Source organism: Vombatus ursinus, unplaced genomic scaffold (assembly GCF_900497805.2).
Source record: "Vombatus ursinus unplaced genomic scaffold, bare-nosed wombat genome assembly UNPS02014809.1, whole genome shotgun sequence".
Lineage (NCBI taxonomy): Eukaryota > Metazoa > Chordata > Mammalia > Diprotodontia > Vombatidae > Vombatus > Vombatus ursinus.
Genome location: NW_020954587.1, coordinates 3,560,667 through 3,580,016, shown reverse-complemented (window position 1 = coordinate 3,580,016; position 19,350 = coordinate 3,560,667). Strand labels below are relative to the sequence as shown.

Here is a 19,350-nt window from a genome sequence, read left to right as displayed (position 1 = left end):
GTACTCTAAAAAATCCAGATACATAGTGTATACAAGAGGGAGGCTGGTATACTAGAAATAGAATTGGACTTAGGAGTCAGAAGATCTGTGGTCCAGGCTTGCCTCCAAGTAACACTTGCTGCATAAAGCTTTCTGTGTTCCTCTCTATTACTAATAACTTTTTGACTCAAACCTCACACAATACTTTATTTTGCATCTTTCTAATGTACTTATATCACATCATATGTTGTAGTAATATCTCTTGGTATCTTTCCCCCTTACTAGACTGTTGGCTCCATGAAGTTGGGGCTGATATCTTATCTAAACTTTGGATCTTTCCCAGTTCCTATTGAATAGCACACAGTAGGCTTGTTAATTACTTAATAAATTGAAATTCATTGAACTCAAAACAGGCAGTTAAAAAAATCAATACACATGCACCATTTTGCACCCTTTGCTAAGTTTTACTCTGATGACTCATCATGGTGTGACCCTGGGTTGTCAAAGTCTGTACAGTCTTTTAACCAACATTTTTTTAAAAGCACCTTCTATATGCATGGCACTGTGCTAAGCTCTGGGATTCAAAGAGCAGTCCCTGCTCTCAAGCAGTTTGCAATCTAAGGTTGGAGACAGAATCCAAACAGTTCTGTGCAGACAAGCCATGTACAGGGCAAATTGGTGGTAATCTCAAAGGAAACCATTATGATAAAGGGGAACTGGAAAAACCTTGCAGACGGTGAGACTTTAGCTGCGAGTTGAGGGAAGCCAGGAGCAAACATGAGGAGAGAGTTCCAGGCATGAGGAACTGTCAGTGAAAATGCTCAGTCAGAAATCATCGTATGCAAGGAACTGAAAAGAGGCCAGTGTCACTGGATCACAGGGTATATGGCGGGGAGAACGGGAGGGTGTAAGGTGTAAGAAGACTGGAAATGTGAGAAGAGGACAGGCTATGGAAGACTTTAAAAACTGAACAGAGGATTTTATGTTTGATCTTTGAGCCAATAGATTCCCTCAGCTTTGAATTCTAGTAAGCAGGTCACAGGCTTAGATTTTTACATTAGGAAAATAGATTTAATAGCTAAATGGACAGTGTATGGGGCAGGGTGGGGGATGGGGAGAGTCAAAATTTCAAGAAATAAAAAGAGCAAGAGGGAAGGAAATAAACTCATGTATATGTTTGTTCATGAGTCATGAGTTCTGGCAGTTTCTACCAAGTGAAAAGGCTTGAAATTCAAGCTGGTGAGATACTATATGTCTTATTCAGGGATCAGCCTAGCTTAAGTTTGGAGAGGTTCATCACCAAACTGGCTACAGAGATGATGGTGATGACCAGAACAATCTTTTTTTTAAATTTTACAATTTTATTGATGCTTTTTCACCCTGCATTGTTGCCATTTCCTAATTTACCCCTCCTCCCAAAAGAGCTTATTTTTTAAACAAAGTACAGTTAAGCAAAACAAGCCAACACATGTCTCTCATGTCTGAGAGCCTATATCTCATTCCATACCTTCAGTCCACTACCTTTGCTGAGTAGAAGCAGATATGTATATATGCCATCATCATTTCTCTGGGGTCAAGATTGGTCAATGTGCTGATATGAGTTTAATGATTTTTTAGTATTGTTTTCTTGTTCATTATTGTGATCATTGTGTATTTTGTTCTTTTGGTTTTGCTTTCTTTGCTTTGCATCAGTTCATATAAATTTATTCATATTTCTCTAAGTGCTTCATTTGTGTTATTTCTTATGGTGCTTACTGAGACATGGAATTCATTGAACTCAAAACAAGCCGTTAAAAAAATCAATATGCATGCATCATTTTGCATGAGCAATGAGCATGGTGTCATGGATAGAGAACTGGCCTTGAGTCAGGAAGATGCATGTGGGTTTAACTCCTACCTCTGACGTAACATTAACTGTGTGACCTTGGCTATAAACTGATTCCTCTATTCTGGAAAACAATTTGGATCGAGACAGTAAAAGTCACTAAACTGTTCACACAATTTTCCTTGATGCACTGATATCACTACTGGATATTATTCAGGGAGTTTAATGACAAAAAGAAAAAATCCTGTTTAGACCAAGATATTCATAACTGTGTTCTGTGTGGCAGCGGAAGACTGGAAACAACATGGATACCCATAGCTTAAGGAATAACAAAACTGATTGTGACATATGAATGGAATGGAATGTTATTAAGAACCATTTTTGGGAACAGACCTAGGATTTTACCAGTGTAGGGAGCCCCCAGTAAAAAAATTCTTTCTTCTAATGTAGATCAGCACTTACTTTTCAATAAATAATCTTAGATAGTTGGATCTTATTGCCAGATTAAGTGTGTAAAATGCTGGTCTAAACCTAATTTTTGCCAAACTCCTTTCCAGTATTCTCAGAAGTTCTTGTTGAATAATGAATCCTCCAGAGCAACTCTTTAAGGTCATTTGTAAGTTATAGAGAGATTGCAATCTTCATTGGTAGAAGGAGTATTTATGCAAAGTATTTGAGTGTTACAATGTGCAAAGCAATATGTTGCAGGACTCTTCTGGACTTTTTCCATCATGCCCCCATGCGTCACTCTTTCTCCCTCCTCTCACTCCCTTTCAACTTCCTTTTTGTGTGTTATAAATTTATTGAGGTCAAGGACTGTCTTTTTTGTATTTGTATTCCCACTGTTTAGCACAGTGCCTGGCTCATAGTAGGTGCTGCTTGTTGTTTGGTCACTTTAGTCACGTCCAACTCTTTGTGACCCCATGTGGAATTTTCTTGGCAGAGATTCTGGAGTGGTTTGCCATTTCCTTCTCCAGTCCATTTTACAGATGAGGAAACTGAGGCAGATGGGGTTAAGCAACTTGCCCAGTCACACAGCTAGTAAATGTGTGAGGTCAGATTTGAACTCTGGTCTTTCTGACTCAGGCCCAATGTTCTTATCTGCTACACCACCTAGCTGCCTCTATCACATAGTAGGTACTTAGTAAGTGTTTATTGACTAACGGAGGGAGAGATATAAAAATAAATAAGACCATTCCTTCTGTCAAAGCAATCAAAATTGAGTAACTTCAATTTCTTCATCTACAGAATAGATAACTGTAACGGCCTTGCAAGGTCATAGAGAAGATTAAATACAATGATACTATACAAGTGCTGTTACATGGAAAAAGGAATCATATTTATTTTGTGTTGCTCCAGAGGGCAGAATCAGAACTGAGAGGTAGAAGTAACTGCAAGGCATATTTTGGCTCAATATAAAGAAGTAGTTTCTAATAATTGTAAGTGTCCAAAAATGTGATACCCTGCTTGTAATTTGTTGACTTCTCTTTTACTGCAAGTGTTTGAGACCTACAAAAATCATCTCTTAGAGGATATTATAGAGTGATTTTCTGCATTTGGTGTGAAGTTGTAGTGAATGACCTTCCAACTCTTAAGATTTTATGGTTCTGTGAATGTCAAAGATATCAATGTTAAGACTTCATTCTAAAGCTTTGATAGAACTCTTTAGGTTTTTTTGAAATTACTGTCAGTTTTATAGGGTTTTTCCCCCTGTGGCTAGAAAAAACCCCAAGGGGAAATAGAATCAAATCATCTTGGAATTTTAGAGTTGGAAGGGCTTTAGAAATAATCTAGTTCAGACTCTCTTATCAAATACAGCATTTGGGACAACTGGGTATGTGCTATCAATTGGAGAATTTTCCATTCAGGAAAGGTGCTGAATTACTTTAGTTCCTCCACTCATTAGTTCAGTTATTTATCTGGTAAGGACAATTTACACTGGAGAAGAGAATGTTTCATCTCAAGATCAGGGCAGGCTCTTACCTGAGTAATTTCGGACATTGATGTTCTAGAAACTGACATTAGGTAACTGGAAGGGTGAGAGGCGAGTTGCTTATTAGAATTCAAAGCTGAGGGAATCTGTTGGATTCGGCAATCAGAATGCGAGAAAATTAACCCTTTGACCAAAATCATACTTTTTCCTGGAAGCTTAGGTAGTCTTATTCTGGAGGAATGTCTGCCTGGCTTTGGTTTACTTTTTCTGCGGTCCCAGACAGGGACTGCTGACTCAGCCACCATCTCTGGGTTGCTGACTTATGCATCTCACATATAAATAAACAGAAGTACCAAAATGTAAATTGCCTACAATTATCCAAAAAAGTAAGCATTTATTATCCTATTATGTTCTAGGCATTATGCTAGATGCTGTGGATATAAAGAAAAAATGAAATAATTCCTGTCTTCAAGGAGCTTATTGGGGAAGACCACCACACACACACACACACACACACACACACACACACACACACCCTTTATGTATGTATATGTGTGTATATGTGCAAAATAAGTGTATAAATACAAAGTAATTGAGGAGGGAGGAGTCATTGGCAGCTGAGGGCTGGGGTAGTAGGGGAAGGGAATATCAAGAAGGGCCTCATGTAGAAGCTGGTGCTTAAGCTGTTGCTTTCTTGAAGGAAACTAGGAATTCTAGGAGGTAGAGGTGAGGACAAGGCCTGTAGGAAAGCCTGTACAAAGGCATGTTGATGAGAGATGGAGTGTTGTTATATGTGATGAACAGCAAAAAGGTCACATTGACTGGACTATGGCATTTTCTAAGAGGAGTACCATGTAATAAGCCTGGAAAGGTAGATTGGAGCCAGGTTGTAAAAGTCTTAAAATGCAAAGTGGAAGAGTTTATCAGTCACACTTTTGAATGAGAAGATTCAGAATAAAACCCTTCATCCCTCATACTCTTAACTTTGGTAAACTCGTTTACTTCCAAAGCTTAAAATGTACTCCTTCTATTCATGTGATTCAAAATTGAAATCTAGTCTTGTCCTTCCTGAGCTCTGGACCTGCATTTCTAACTGCCAATGAGAAGTTATGACCCAGATGTCCCTCTGATACATCCAAATAATACGGTCATACCTATGCTCGTGACGTTTTTCCCTCAAGTAGCTCCTCCTTTTGACTCTACTACTTCTGTTTCTGGCGTGACCATTGCTCCAGTTTACCATGTTCATGTAACTGGAATTTTCTTTCCCTCACCTCTGAGGTGAGGTTTCAATTTCAGTTTCATCTCCTCAGCATCTTTTGTATAAATCCCCTCTTTTTTATTCCAGCTTCTAATAGCCCAGTTTAGGTCTGCATTATCTCTTATGTAGGCTACAGCAATACCTTTTTACAGGTCTTCTTGTCTCTACTTTCTCCTCATTCTAATCCATTTTTCATCTACTACTAGAATATTTTTTCTTAACATAGATCTGGTTATGTCACTCCTTTGTTGAGAATCCTTTCTTGACTCTTTCTTGCCTCACCAGTCAAATTCAGACTTCCTTCCTGGCATTCAAGGCCACCTATAACCTGGCATCTATATCAAGGCAACCTATAACCTTAATCTTTCTAGCCTAACCTTATGTAATTCCTCACTGCATGCTCAATCCTCACACCAAATTTGGACAATTCTGCCCCTCAAATACCCATTGCATTCTTATTCCCTTACTCATGCTTTATTCCCCTTATCGGAATGCTGTCTGTTCCCATCAGCTCAAATCACATTTCATCTAAGAAGACTTCCTCATTACCCCCAGATGGCAATGACTTTTCCTCCCAGACTTCTTGTCACACTTTGTAACTCTCTAATGAAATCATTTGGAGCATACAGAGCTACAGTAGAAGAGTGTGGAGGAGAAAGGAGACTTGAAGGACTGTGCTGTTTTAAGATACAAGAGGAAATAGGCAGCCCACAGTGACAGAAATGTGGAAAAAAGGACCCCCCCACCACCATCAGTATCTGAGAGACCCTGGCCTTAGCCCTTGTGATCATCCCCTAAATAAGCCTAAAGAATAAAAAAAGGCAGTCTCAGAGAGGAGCGTGGAGCCCAGAATAGTGGGACTGGGAAAGATGGAGAATAAGTACAACTACAGTGGCCTGTCAGGGTGCCTCAACTGATTACCTTTATCTCTTTGACCATGGATCCCATCCAACCCTGGTCTAACAGGAGAAGGCACAAAACAGCCCCAGGCTGCCAGAAAGGAAAATATTGATGGCTAGAAGAGTGTTGACAGCAAGGACACCATAGAAAAATCTTCAGGGTGACAAATATAGATAATAGCAGATTGAGGAAAAATATTGTTAAAAAAAAAAAAAAAGAGACATCTCAATGGATAAGTACAAAGTAAATGGAATCAAAATCTCTTGAAGGGGGTAAAGATATCACAGTATATTTAACAAGGTCCCCTGAGACAACAACATAGTAACTCAGCCACAAGAATGGTACAGAAAAGCAAAGAAATAATAAGGCAAAAATTAGAGATTTGAAAGAAACTTCAGTATTCTGGTACCTGAGTAAATCTAATCAGTCAAGCATTTATTAAGTATCTACTGTGTGGCAAGTACTGGTAATACAAAGAGATAAATGAAACAGTCACTGCCCTCAAAGAGCATATTTATATTCATTGTTGGTCTGATTGTGAACTGATCCAACTATTTTGGAGAACAATCTTGAATTGTAGTCAAAAAGTTATTAAACTACCTATATCCTTTGATCCAGCAATACCACTACTAAGTTTATTTCTTTTTTTTTCCTTTTTAAAAAATATTTATTTATTTTTTGTTTTCAACATTCACTTATGTAAGCTTTTTTTTTTTTTTTTGGGTAGGCAATTGGGGTTAAGTGACTTGCCCAGGGTCACACAGCTAGTAAGTGTCAAGTGTCAGAGGCTGGATTTGAACTCAGGTCCTCCAGATTTCAGGGCTGGTGCTCCATCCACTGCGCCACCTAGCTGCCCCTATTCCATAAGATTTTGAGTTCCAAATTTTCTCCCCCTGCTTTCCCTCCCCCCACCCCAAGACAGCTTGCAATCTGATAGAGGCTCTGTATATACATTTGTATTAAACATTTTCACATTAGTCATGTTATAAAGAAGAATTAGAATCAATGGGAGGAACCACAAGAAAGAAGAAACCAAAAAAAAAAAAAGAGAGTAAATAATATGCTTTGACCTACATTCAGGCTCCATAGTTCTTTTTCTGGATATGGATGGCATTTTCCATCATGCGTCTTAGAGTTATCTTAGATCCTTGCATTGCTAAGAAGAGGTAAGTCTATCAAAGTTTGTCATTGTACAATGTTGCTGTTCCTGTGTACAATGTTCTCCTGGTTCTGCTGACTTCACTCAGCATCAGTTCATGTAAGTCTTTTCAGGCTTTTCTGAAGTCTGCCTGCTCATCATTTCTTGTGAAACAATAGTATTCCATTACATTCATATACCACAACTTGTTCATCCATTCCGCATTTGATGGGCATTCTCTCAATTTCCATTTCTTGGCCACCACAAAAAGAACTGCTATAAATATTTTTGTACATGCGGATCCTTTTCCCATTTTTATAGTCTTTTGGGATACAGTACTAGTTCTATTTCTAAAGTTGATTAGGAAAAAGAGAAAAGAACCTTTATGTTCTAAAACGTTTATGGCAGCTCTCTTTGTGGTGGCAACGAACTGGAAATTGCAGGGATGCCCATCATTTGGGAAATGGCTGAACAAGTTGTATATGATTGTGATAGAATACTACTGTGCTGTAAGAAATGATGAGTTCAGTGATCTTCAAAAAACATGGAAAGACTTGCATGAAATTATGAAGAGCAAAATGAGCAGAACCAAGAGATATACAGTAACAGGAATATTGTTTTAAGAATGACTTTGAGTGAATAAGTCATTTTGACTATTATAAATATCCAAATTAGCTATAAAGGACATGTGAAGAAAGACGCTATCTGCATCCAGAGAAAGAACTGATAAATATAAGTATGCATAGAATAATTTTACATATATATACACATATATACATATATATCCCCCTATTTATGTCTAATGGTAGCCATCTCTAGGGTGGGTGGGAGGAGGGTAGGAAGAAAAAGAAATTTACATGATAATTTTGTTGTATATTTGAAAGGAATAGCAAATTGTGCATAATAGATTTGCGGTTGCATGTACAATCATCTTTTTTATCTTACTGTGTTATGGAAATTTTTATTTTATTCCATAAAAATATATTAATGCAATTTAAAAAAGAAAAAAGGGAAAAGAAATGCAAAATGTACAAAGTAAAGGGAAGGTAATTTCTATCAGGAGGGTGCACTAGCAGCTTCGGAGATGTGGAAAGGATATGTTGTTCAAACTAGACTCTTAGGAAGCCAGGGAGTCTGGGAGACATAGATGAGGGGAGAATGAATTTCTTGCATGGAAGATATCTTATACAAAGGCACAGAGATGGGAGAGGGAGTGTCATGTGGTAGGAAGAGCAAGAGAGCCAGTTTGGCTGGACGGTTGGAGCTTGATTGTGAAGGACTTTAAATGCCAAACAGAAGGGTTTTTATTTGATTCTAGAGATTAAATAGGAACAACTGCGGTTTATTGAGTAGGGGAATGACAAGGTCTGACTTATGCTTTAGGAATATCACTTTGACATCTGTCTGGGAGATGGATTAGGAAGGGAAGAGACCGGATAAGCCTCATGAATTGTCCAGGCAAGAGGTGATCAGGGCTTGTGCTAGAAGAGAGAGACGGGATGAGAAATATTGTGTAGTTAGAATCAGGAAGACTTGGAAGTTGATTAGACATGTGAGATGAGGGAGAATAAGGAGATGAGGATGATTCCAAAGTTACAACCCTAGGAAATTAGAAGGATAGTGATATCATGGAAAGAAGGAGAGAAGAGTTTGGGAGGAAAGACTGTGAGTTCTATTAAGGACATGTGTTTGTGATGCTTGTAAAACATCCAGTTTAAGAAGTCTTTACATATACACACATACATGTATATATATAGATATACACATATGTGTATATAAGTATATAGACATAGCAGTGGTATTTGTATAACAAAGATGTGGAAACAAAAGGGTGTCCATCAGTGAGGTAATGGATGAATATAAATACATATAATAGAATGTTTTTGTGCAGTAAGAAACAACAAAAAGGAAGAATTGAGGGAAACTGGAGAAGAGTTTTATGAACTAATATAGATCAAAAATAAACAGAACCAAAAGAATAATATTAACAATAAATAAAAGATTATAAATGAAAGGATCACTAGAAGAAAGAGCTCTGAGCCAACTGAAAAATCAGTAAAGGTACTGAAAAGCAGTTAACACATACTTTCTTCCTCGTGGAAGAAAGGTTAGGGATTATTAGGGCACAAATGGGTTCATTGTTTTGGGTATTTTTGTTTAAATTGTTTTTCTTTGTCACAAAGGAAGTCTCATTGAGGGAGGAGTTATTTTCACTAGAAACTTACTGTATTATAAAGGTATTTGCCGTCATGAGACCTTCTTTGGAGATGTCATAGATCCTTACATTGCTGAGAAGGGCTAAATCTATCAACGTTAGTCTTCGCACAATGTGGCTGTTACTGTGTATAACATTCTTCTGGTTCTGCTCATTTCACTCAGCATCAGTCTATACAAGTCTTTCCAGGTTTTTTTGCAGTCCACCTGCTCATCATTTCTTATAGTATTCCATTACATTCATATACCACAACTTGTTCAGCCATTCCCCAATTGATGGACATCCCCTCAATTTCCAATTCCTTGCCACCACACAAAGAGCTGCTATAAATATTTTTGTACATGTGGGTCCTTTTCCCATTTTATGATCTCTTTGGGATATAGCCCTAGAAGTGCTATTGCTGGGTCAAAGGATATGCACATTTTTATAGCTCTTTGGGCATAGTTCCAAATTGTTCTTCAAAATGATTGGATCATTTCACAACTCCACCAACAATGCATTAGTGTCCAATTTTCCCACATCGTCCCCAACATTTATCATTTTCCTGTTTTGTCATGTTGGCCAGTATGATAGTTATGATGTGGTACCTCAGAGTTGTTTTGATTTGCATTTCTCTAATCAATAGTGATTTGGAGCATTTTTTCATATGACTATAGATGGCTTTAATTTCTTTATCTGAGAATTGCCTGTCCATAAACTTTGACCATTTATCAATTGGGGAATGACTTGTATTCTTATAAATTTGACTTAATTCTCTATGTATTTTAGAAATATGGCCCTTATCAGAGACACTGCTTGTAAAAATTCTTTCCCAGTTTTCTACTTCCCTCCTAATCTTGGTTGCATTGGTTTTGTTTGTGCAAAACCTTTTCAATTTAATGTAATCAAAATTATCTATTTTGCATTTCATAATGTTCTCTATCTCCTGTTTGGTCATTAATTCTTCTGTTCTCCATATATCTGATAGGTAAACTGTTCCTTGCTCTCCCAGTTTGCTTATAGTATCAGCCTTTATATCTAGATCATGAACCCATTTTGACTTTATTTTGTTATATGGTCCCGTCTACCTTTTTAAAGCTTTGTATTATTTTTTTTTCAATGAACTTAAATCTATTCTGTCTCTCCTACCCCCTCATCATCTAAAATTGGGGGGGGGGGAAGAGGGGGCAGTGGTGGAATAAAATCCTTGTAACAAATATGTATAGTCTTAAATCACATTCTCACATAGGCCATGGCCAAAAAATGTCTCAATCTGCACCCTCAGTTCATCATCTTGTTATCAGGAGAAGATGGATAGAGTGCTTCATCATTTGTCCTCAGAAATCATAGTCAAGTTATTGCAATTGAACAGAATTTTTAAGTCTTTCAAAGTTGTTTGTTTCTGTCACTGTTCTCTTGCTTCTGCTTGCTGTATTCTTATCAGTTCATACAAATCTTCAAAACCCCATTTCTTTACCTCACTCACATTCCCACAACCAAAATGATTTTTCTTAGCTACATCATACTCTCCTTAAATCATCTAGTGACTTCACTCATGCAGCAATTCCTTAAAAATAATAGGTATGCAATTCATTGTTTGAGCCTCACACTAAACTTCAAGACCTTCATCCGTGAATACAAACTAGCCTATCTGTCCACTTATTAATCCTCTTCTGTCTATTTTCCCCCCAAAATAAAGCTTTTTTAAAATGCTTCTATGTCTAGATATCCTGCTCGCAACCTTTGATAATTTTTCCTATTGCTAGAATAGTGCACCTTCTTTAAAACATTACCATTTTTCTTGAAAGTAATTTTTCCATGTGAATTATTGCTGTCGATAAAAACTAATACATTTGAAATAAAGTTTTATTTCTTTGCTATAGCAGTCTGTTATTATTTTCATGGCAAACTGTTAAGTTCAGATTATTAGAGGAGTTAAAAATATATTCTGTTGAAAAATAAGGAGTGAAAATTTTTTAAATCTTGAGAAATAATAGAGAAAGGTTCATCACACATAAGTTGGCAACTTGGTAATGAGTTCTTTGGCCAAGACAACCCCTGAAGTAAAAAAAATTTGTGATGTGTTCCACAGTTTCTCTGTAACCTTCTTTCCATTTCAGCAGTGGTGGTAGCACATGTGAAAAAAGGGAGTGGGAGAAGCTAAGAATCAGTTTTTAGATCATTTAGAAATATTAACTTAATTAGTTTTTGGTACTCATTTTCCAATTACCATTGAGTTGACATACCACAAGAGGGGAACTGGATTATATTATTATTGACAAAAGATAAAAGGAAATTTCAATTAAATGTAAGTATGACTTGCATGTTCTTGGAGAGGCAAATAAAGTAATTAACAGACTTGGTTTTATTCTTCTAGAGGCAACAAGAAATATAATTTCATGGCACACCTGGTCATCTTGCACTGCATGGCATATGATCAGCATAAACAAACCATCACCATGACATTAATTACGAATTTGTGTAATGAGAATTCAGGGAAATTTTAAGACCCTTTATTTTAAATCAAAATAGACTTTAATACATGATGATTTGATTGCAGAGTAGGTATGGGGAGAACAGGAAAAACAATCTTGGAAAATATTGTTCATGATCAACAAATGAAAGAAACCAAAAGTTTGTAGATTATGTATTGGTGTGGTGACAGTGGAAAGTGTGCCAGATTTGAAATGAAAGGATTTGAGTTCAAATCTCAGCTCTGCCTCTTGTTATCTGTGTGACCTTGGGCAGAACACTTCATTACTTTTACCCTTAGTTTCCTCAGCTTCAAAATGAGGTTTTCCATCTCTGGATCTCTGATACTATGTGTATATACATAATCTCATAGATATATTGATATAATAATATCTGTATAAAGTGAGTGTGTGCTATATGTATTTCATTGCTGCTAGTCCAAATAATATCATCCATGATATCATATATAACTGTACTTTGGTTTTATGTGCTTTTTGAATGTAATTTTCTAGTCATCCATTTATTTCCAAAGTAGATCATCATTTAGTAACCACGTTTGTGTAAATTCAGTACTGTATTTGGGGAACAAAAAACTATAATTTCAGTATTCATTAGTACGTTGTAGTGGGTGTGGCTATCCTAGAAACAGCATCTACATAAAAGAAAATATTCTGACGCTTGTTAATATTTCAGATACAGGCCATATGTATACTTTTGGAGATGGTCGACATGGAAAATTAGGACTTGGACAGGAAAATTTTACTAATCAATTTGTACCCACGTTGTGCTCTAATTTTTTGAAATTTATAGTCCGTCTGGTAAGGATATAACATTTCCTTGTTTGGATGTTGATATTATATTTTGCCTGCTAGAAATTCATGGAAAATATTTCATTTTTAAGATGAAAAAATCTTGAATTTTTATGTTAATTACAGTTTCAGGTTTTCTAAAAAACATTTTTTTTCAGTCATCTCTGCCCTGAACAATTATCTCCTTCAATTTCCATCTCTAGCTTTTCTTCTGCCTCTTTCTTTATTTGTCTTTATGCCAATCTTTTATTTCAAGTCTGATATTAATTAGACTCTTAAATGCTATAAAGTAGTAATTCCTGAAAATAAATTCTCATCATATTCATTCAACTAGTATTTATTAAGTACTTATTCTATATAAGGCACTGTTTGTGGTGCTGGGAAAATTTGTTGTTTTAGAGGTATCTTACTGGAAAAATATAGCTGGTGTTTTTCACTCTTCCAACATCTGTTTACCCAATGATGTTCATAACAATGATCTGATGATATAATAAGAGTTCATTTATACTTTAAGGTTTACAAATTACTTCCCTCATAATATCCTATGAGATAGTTTAAGTATTATTATCTCTATTTTATAGATGAGGAAACTGAGGATTATAGGTATTAAGTGGATTGCCCAAGGCTACACAGCTATTAAAGCTAGGACTCAAGCCCAGGTCTTTAGAGACTTTTTCCCACTACACTATGAGGCCTCACCACTGTCTTATGTAGTCTTACTTTTTTAATAGACTCAGTGGCACTCCAAAACACTGTGTTCACCTATTTAGATAAATAATGCAGTATACAACAGTGTAGTGATGTTTCAAATAGAAACAGGGCCAGTAATCCATACATAAGGTTACCTGTGGAGCACACATTGATTTAACTTTGAGTTAGGGGTGGGTGGGAGGGAAGTTGTTTGACATCAAGAGCACTTAAAAGTGCTAAAAAGTTGCTGGGTACATTCACACACAGGGAAAGACAGACAGACAGACAAACAGACAGACACACACACACCCCAGTAGTAATTGGTCCAAAGAATATGGTCTTAATATAAAGCATTTGCTAAGGACTGGACACCTAATTGCCAAAAGAGATGGTTATTTCTTCCTGTTTTTTTTCCCCTTGATTCTTCTTCTGCCAATATTTAAGAAATTAGTTTTCTGCATTTTATTAGTTGAAATTACTATTTTAAAATTACTTTTTTATTTCCTTCTTAAGAGAAATAGTATTTGCCAGATAGTTTGCCAGTTTTGTTTGCCATGATATATTTATACTAGTCAAAATAAAATAATGGGGTTAGTGCTGTCCTCTGCTTTAAATTACAATGATTAAAGTATTTTTTGACAAGAGAGGCTCTCATTAAGTAACACTTTAACTAAAAGCTACTTCTGAATTCATTTCCATTTGAAGATGGCATAAGTTAATTTAGTCTGTATTTTTGCTCCAGGTTGCTTGTGGTGGATGCCACATGCTAGTTTTTGCTACTCCAAGGCTCAACAAATCCGAAGAAATTACGGAAGAAAAAGTAAACAATAGTGGCTTGACTGTAGTTTCTTCTCTTGGTGATGATCAGCCTTCAGGAAACTCCTTGCAGAAAGCAGTATCTGCAAGGTCACGGAGAAGAGAAAGGGTAATTATTGCACTTTCTGTTTCTAATGACTACTTCAGTAATGTAAAGAAAACTTATGAAAAATACTTTTAAAAGATCTTAAAAATACTACCATAACTCTCACTTTAAAAACTTGTTAGCTTAGAATATTTGTGATTTATATTGTCAAAAATTAGTTTTTAAAATTTTAAATATTTAGTTTGCTTGTGAGATAGAAAAAGCAGCATATTCAAAATGATCATTGAGAAAACTTTTATTAATGATATAATTATGATGTAAAAAGCATATTTATGAAAGCCAGCCCTGTTACCCTAAGAGCAAAACATTTACATTCAGGAATATTATTCAGTGTATGACTATAAACTTTGTGGTTCTCTTACTTTTAATCATGCTTTTCATATGATTTTTTTTTTGGCTATGTTTCATAAGCAGCATAATATTTTTATGTGAGGTATATTTTGGTAGAAGAAAACTTACTTTGCCATTTTAGGCACCTTTCCCTTTCCAGAATAAGTTAGCCCTGAGTCTGCAACTTGTAGATTTCCAAAGTTGTTTGTCCCTGAAAGGTTCAGTGATTTGCCCAATGTTACAAAGCCAGGATGTGTCACTCAGAACTGGAACATGAGTGTTCCTGATTTTGAGGCCAGTTCTCTATCTACTATACCACATTGCCTCTTATGCTATTAACTAAAATCATAAATAACAAAAGAACTATGGAATTTTTTGTGAGTTAGGGTCTCTCTTAAATTGCTCACCCAAGTCACAACACTGATGATACCCTAGTCATGTCAGGAAGCATTTTTTAAATGCCTGCTATGTGCCAGGATCTCTGCTAAGTGCTTGAGATTCAAAGAATGGTAAAAACAGGCCCAACTCTCAAGGAGCTCACATTCTTATGGGGGAGACAGCATGCATGTGTATAGAAGATATATAAATATACAGGGCAAATTGGAGGTCATCTCAGAGGGAACAGTAAGAACTGCAGAAGATTCTTTTGGCCCAATGTTAGTCCTCTGGTTTGAAATTCTTAAATCAGTAAACTACTTTTTATGTGCTAGACACGGTGCTAAGCCCTGAGAATACAAATGCAGTCAGAAAGAAAGACAGTCCCAGCTCTAAAAGAGCTTATATTTTAATGGGGGAAGATAGCACATAAAAGGAAGCTGAAAAATGTTTGTGTTGGAGTAGAATAATTAAGGGATGTGGTAGAGAACGTATGGAGTGCAACTTGGAGAGGAGTGATGTTCTAAATGCTCTTTGGTAAAGGTTTTATATTTAATTTTTCCCTGAGGAAAAAAAAACGTAGTGTGGAAAGTTGGAAATAACTTTTTTGTAGAAGCAAAAACCTACATTTTGCCATTTATCAAAGTCTCCCATTTTGAAATTGTAGATGTGTTAAGATTGAAAAGAACAGCTCAAGAAATTTTTTTTTACAATCTCAAGGACCATTGAAATGTGAACATTATGGAATAGTGGCAGCTTTTTTATTTCATATTTTTTAGCAGATGCAATAAATTAACATTAAATATGGAACTCAATGCTTAATCAGTCTCATAACAGTCTTGTTTTCATTCTTATTTCAAAGGAAAATTCACCGGAACAGCTTGGTCGAATGATAAGAACTCTACCCCCATTGGAAGTTCCTTTCAAACCACCAGTACATGCCTCCAACAGTACAGTCCCTCTCAGGTTCCCTGTAAACAATTATCCTCGTGCAAATACAAGTAATGAAAACGACAACCTACAATTAGTTGATGCAGGTGATACTTAGTGTTATGTGTTCTCGTGAAAAAATTGTTGTGTTGTTGTTGTTGTTTTCCCTTAAAACTCTTCATATCATGTTTTAATTTACTGAATGATTGAGTTGTTCATTTCCCAATCCATCATAGACTCAACAACTAGAAAGAACCACCAGGAACGATAATAGCACTAGTTACCTTGGATGTATGTTCTTAAGATGTTATCCTCCATCCTTAACTTCCATAGACCTACTGTAAATAATTTAATTTACAGGCTTGTGAAAGTGTATTCATGTATATCTGACACTGGGGCCTAGATACTAGGCAAGGAACCAGGAATAGGAAAGTTGAGAAGACACGTGATAGACCAGACAGCTATTGATGGTTAGGGCAGGCAACAAATCTGTAATCCAGAGAGACAATCTGGAATAAACATCAGGAACCCAGCAAGGAAATGGTGCAGCAGATGTAGGGCATCAGTTCTAAGATCTTGTTATTGAGCCAGCTTGCCATCTGAAGGCTAGAGCTTTTAATATAGTCTCATTAAAGTATGAATCAGATCCAAAGTAGTTTGTCCTTCAGTTGGAGATAATAATAATGATGATGATAATGATAATAATATTTAGCATTTATGTCGTACCTATATGTACCTCCTAGCTACCTAATAGCATATAATTGGTAACATCTGGCTGAAGTAAAAAGTGAGAAACAGCAGATTCTGGTAGGCAAATCCTGTAACTTTATGGTAGGGAATTCCTAGTATGGAAACTCCTTCCATTGATGCACATTGACAACTAATCTAACTTTTCATCTTAAGGATTTGCCTGCAGACCTAGAAATTTACCCATGATCACAGGGCTATTAAATGTTAAAGACTGGACTTAAACCTTGGTCTTCCTGAATTCATTCTAAGACCAACCTTTAGTATACCTCTCAGTCTTTATTTATAATATAAATAAAACATGAAAGGAGAAGTTTATGGCTTTCAGGGAAGTTGTTCTACCTGTCTCTTCTCTTCCATTCAGTATAAATATTGGAACATATGAGGTTCTATATAGTTTTGTTGCTGCTTTGTTAATTCTAAAGCACAAGTCTGACCATATTACTCCCATGTTCAAGAAGCTCCAGTGGTTCCCAGTTGTTTCTATGATAAAACACAAATTCTTCTACAAACAATTATTGCCTTATGTAAGTGGACCATTCCTTAGACCTCTATATACATAAAGCGATTTTTACATAATATGAATTTGCCCCACCCACTTACTTCACTTAGTCTGTATAACAAAGGCATACACAAAACAATACCCTTTATAGGTCATAAAATGTACTGAAATGCAGACATTTTACTGTGCCGTGATAATAAACAGAATTGTGAAATGAAAGTTAAAGTTAGAGATAAAGTATGCTTAGTACTATACAGTAAAATTAACATAGGTGTGCAGTATGTTGCCCCTTCCCCACCCACTGCATCTAGCCCTTATCACTAGCTGTTGGCTGTGCAACTTTTTTATACAGCTATCAAGAATTGTTTCTTCCTTGTATATCTGATGAGATAATAAGCAATATTATCCCCACCTAATCTTTAAACATCTTGGAGTATTTGGATCCATCTTTTCAACATGAGAAAAAATGTAGTCAAATGATGAAATGCTTCAGCTCATTGTTTTGTTGTGAACCTTTTGGTTCAGCCTTGGGTTCTAAAGCTTCCCTTTCTTCTTCTGCAGTTTTTGCAGCTAGTAGCTCAATCAGATCCTCCTTCAAGTTATTCTTCATGAGAATCAATCAACTTCTCCACGTCATTCTCATCTACTTCTAGCTCCAATTCTTGTGCTGATTTTACAATCTTGTTACTCACTTCTTCAAACTTTGTCTTTGCCAATTCCATGAAAATTGGGAACGAACCATGGGCACACTTTTTTCTAAACTCTCTTCATATATGTTTCTGTTACATTTTCCCATGCTTTAGCAGTATTTGAGATTGCATGGTAAATATTATAGGTCTTCCAGAAATCTCTCAAATTCAAGCCCTTATCTGCATCCAAAGCTGCAATTACCTGGGCAAATGTAGTGTGTAAATACCACACCTTAAAATTCACAATCACTTTCTGATCATAGGTCATAATAATGTGGTAGTGTTAGGAGGAAGGTAGACTACCTTTACATTTTCATTAAAATCATCCAGATGGGAAAGGTGACCTAAGGCATTATCCAAACTAAGTAGAATCTTGAAAGGAATGCCTATCATTACAAAATTGCTCAACTTTAGCAATGAAGCACTACATAAACCATTGTCTAAGAGGGTTATCCATGCCTTAGGGTAAGCAAAATAATGCACAAGTAGCTAGCCTTGTGCATTCCTTTCAATGTTCTGGGATTCTCTCAGTTGTGCCTAAGAATAGATTTTAATTTGCAAGTCCTGGATGCAAAAGAGCGCTGTTTTTCAAAGCTTTATGTTCTGTCGTAGTTTTTTCCTCCACCAAGATATAGATTCAAAATGGCATTATTTGATAAAGTAGGCTGGTTTCATCTACATTAAAGATTTGCTCTGGCAAGTAGAGACTTTTGTCTATTATTTTTTACAGGAACTCTGGCAACTTCTTTGCTGTTTTAATATCTGCCCTAGCAGCCTCTCCTGATGGTTACACATTATGAAATCCTGCATGATTTTTAAATCATGCAAACCAGCCGCTGCTTCCTGTAAATACCTGTGTTCCTTCAGGATACTTTACCTTTAAATCTTCAAAGATGCTTCAAGCCTTGGCTTCAGTAATCTTCAAGCTTAAAGGAATGTTCTTCTGAGCTTGGTTTTCTATCCACATAGTTAATAGTTTCTCCATCTCTAGACTAGTACCTTCTCTTTGTTTTGACAGATAAGTCAGCTTCATGCAAACATTGCCTTTTGTGTGCTCCTTTATTCAGACACCATCTTTCAGTACAGTGTTTATATTTGACATGGCAAAACTAAGTTCACCTACTATCAATGACAATTTTTGTCCTTCATATTTTCTAATTATTTTCATTTTCATTTCCAAATCTATTGGCTTAGGCTTACAAGATGATTCACTCTTCTTCTCAAGCACACATTTGCTGCCAACCATAGTGAAAATACAAGGATCACTGTCAAACATAGGGAGTTGCACAGTATCACTCACTGTCTGCAGACATGTGGGAAATGCCTTAGAGATGCTTTTCTTCTTCCCACCAGCATTTATGCTTCCTGCATCATGCAGTGTCTTATTGTATAACATTTGCTTTACGTAAGGAATGTTCATTATTTTTTGGAATGTGATTTTCTTTCAGAATTCTTTATGTAAAATCAAATTTGCCTAATGTAAATTTCTGTAAAGTTAGAACTATCTGTATTTGTAATAAAGTCTTTCCTGATCTGGCTCCAGCTTCTCTTTCTAGGATTATTATTTATCATACATTATTTTCCTTCATGTACTCATGTTCCCACCAAATTGAGCTACTTGTACCCTGGGACTGCTGTTTTATCTCCCATCAAT

General features: G+C 36.2%; 1 protein-coding gene across 4 annotated transcripts in view; it reads left to right on the top strand.

Annotated features, from left to right (window-relative positions):
• RPGR (retinitis pigmentosa GTPase regulator) overlaps positions 1-19,350 on the top strand; it is a 94,483-nt gene that overhangs the window by 27,140 nt on the left and 47,993 nt on the right. For all 4 annotated transcript variants that reach the window (XM_027875582.1, XM_027875584.1, XM_027875585.1 and 1 more), the window contains exons 9-11: positions 12,396-12,520; positions 13,944-14,126; positions 15,691-15,865. In XM_027875582.1, coding sequence (XP_027731383.1) covers positions 12,396-12,520; positions 13,944-14,126; positions 15,691-15,865 — 483 coding nt within the window. The remainder of the gene's footprint in view (positions 1-12,395; positions 12,521-13,943; positions 14,127-15,690; positions 15,866-19,350) is intronic.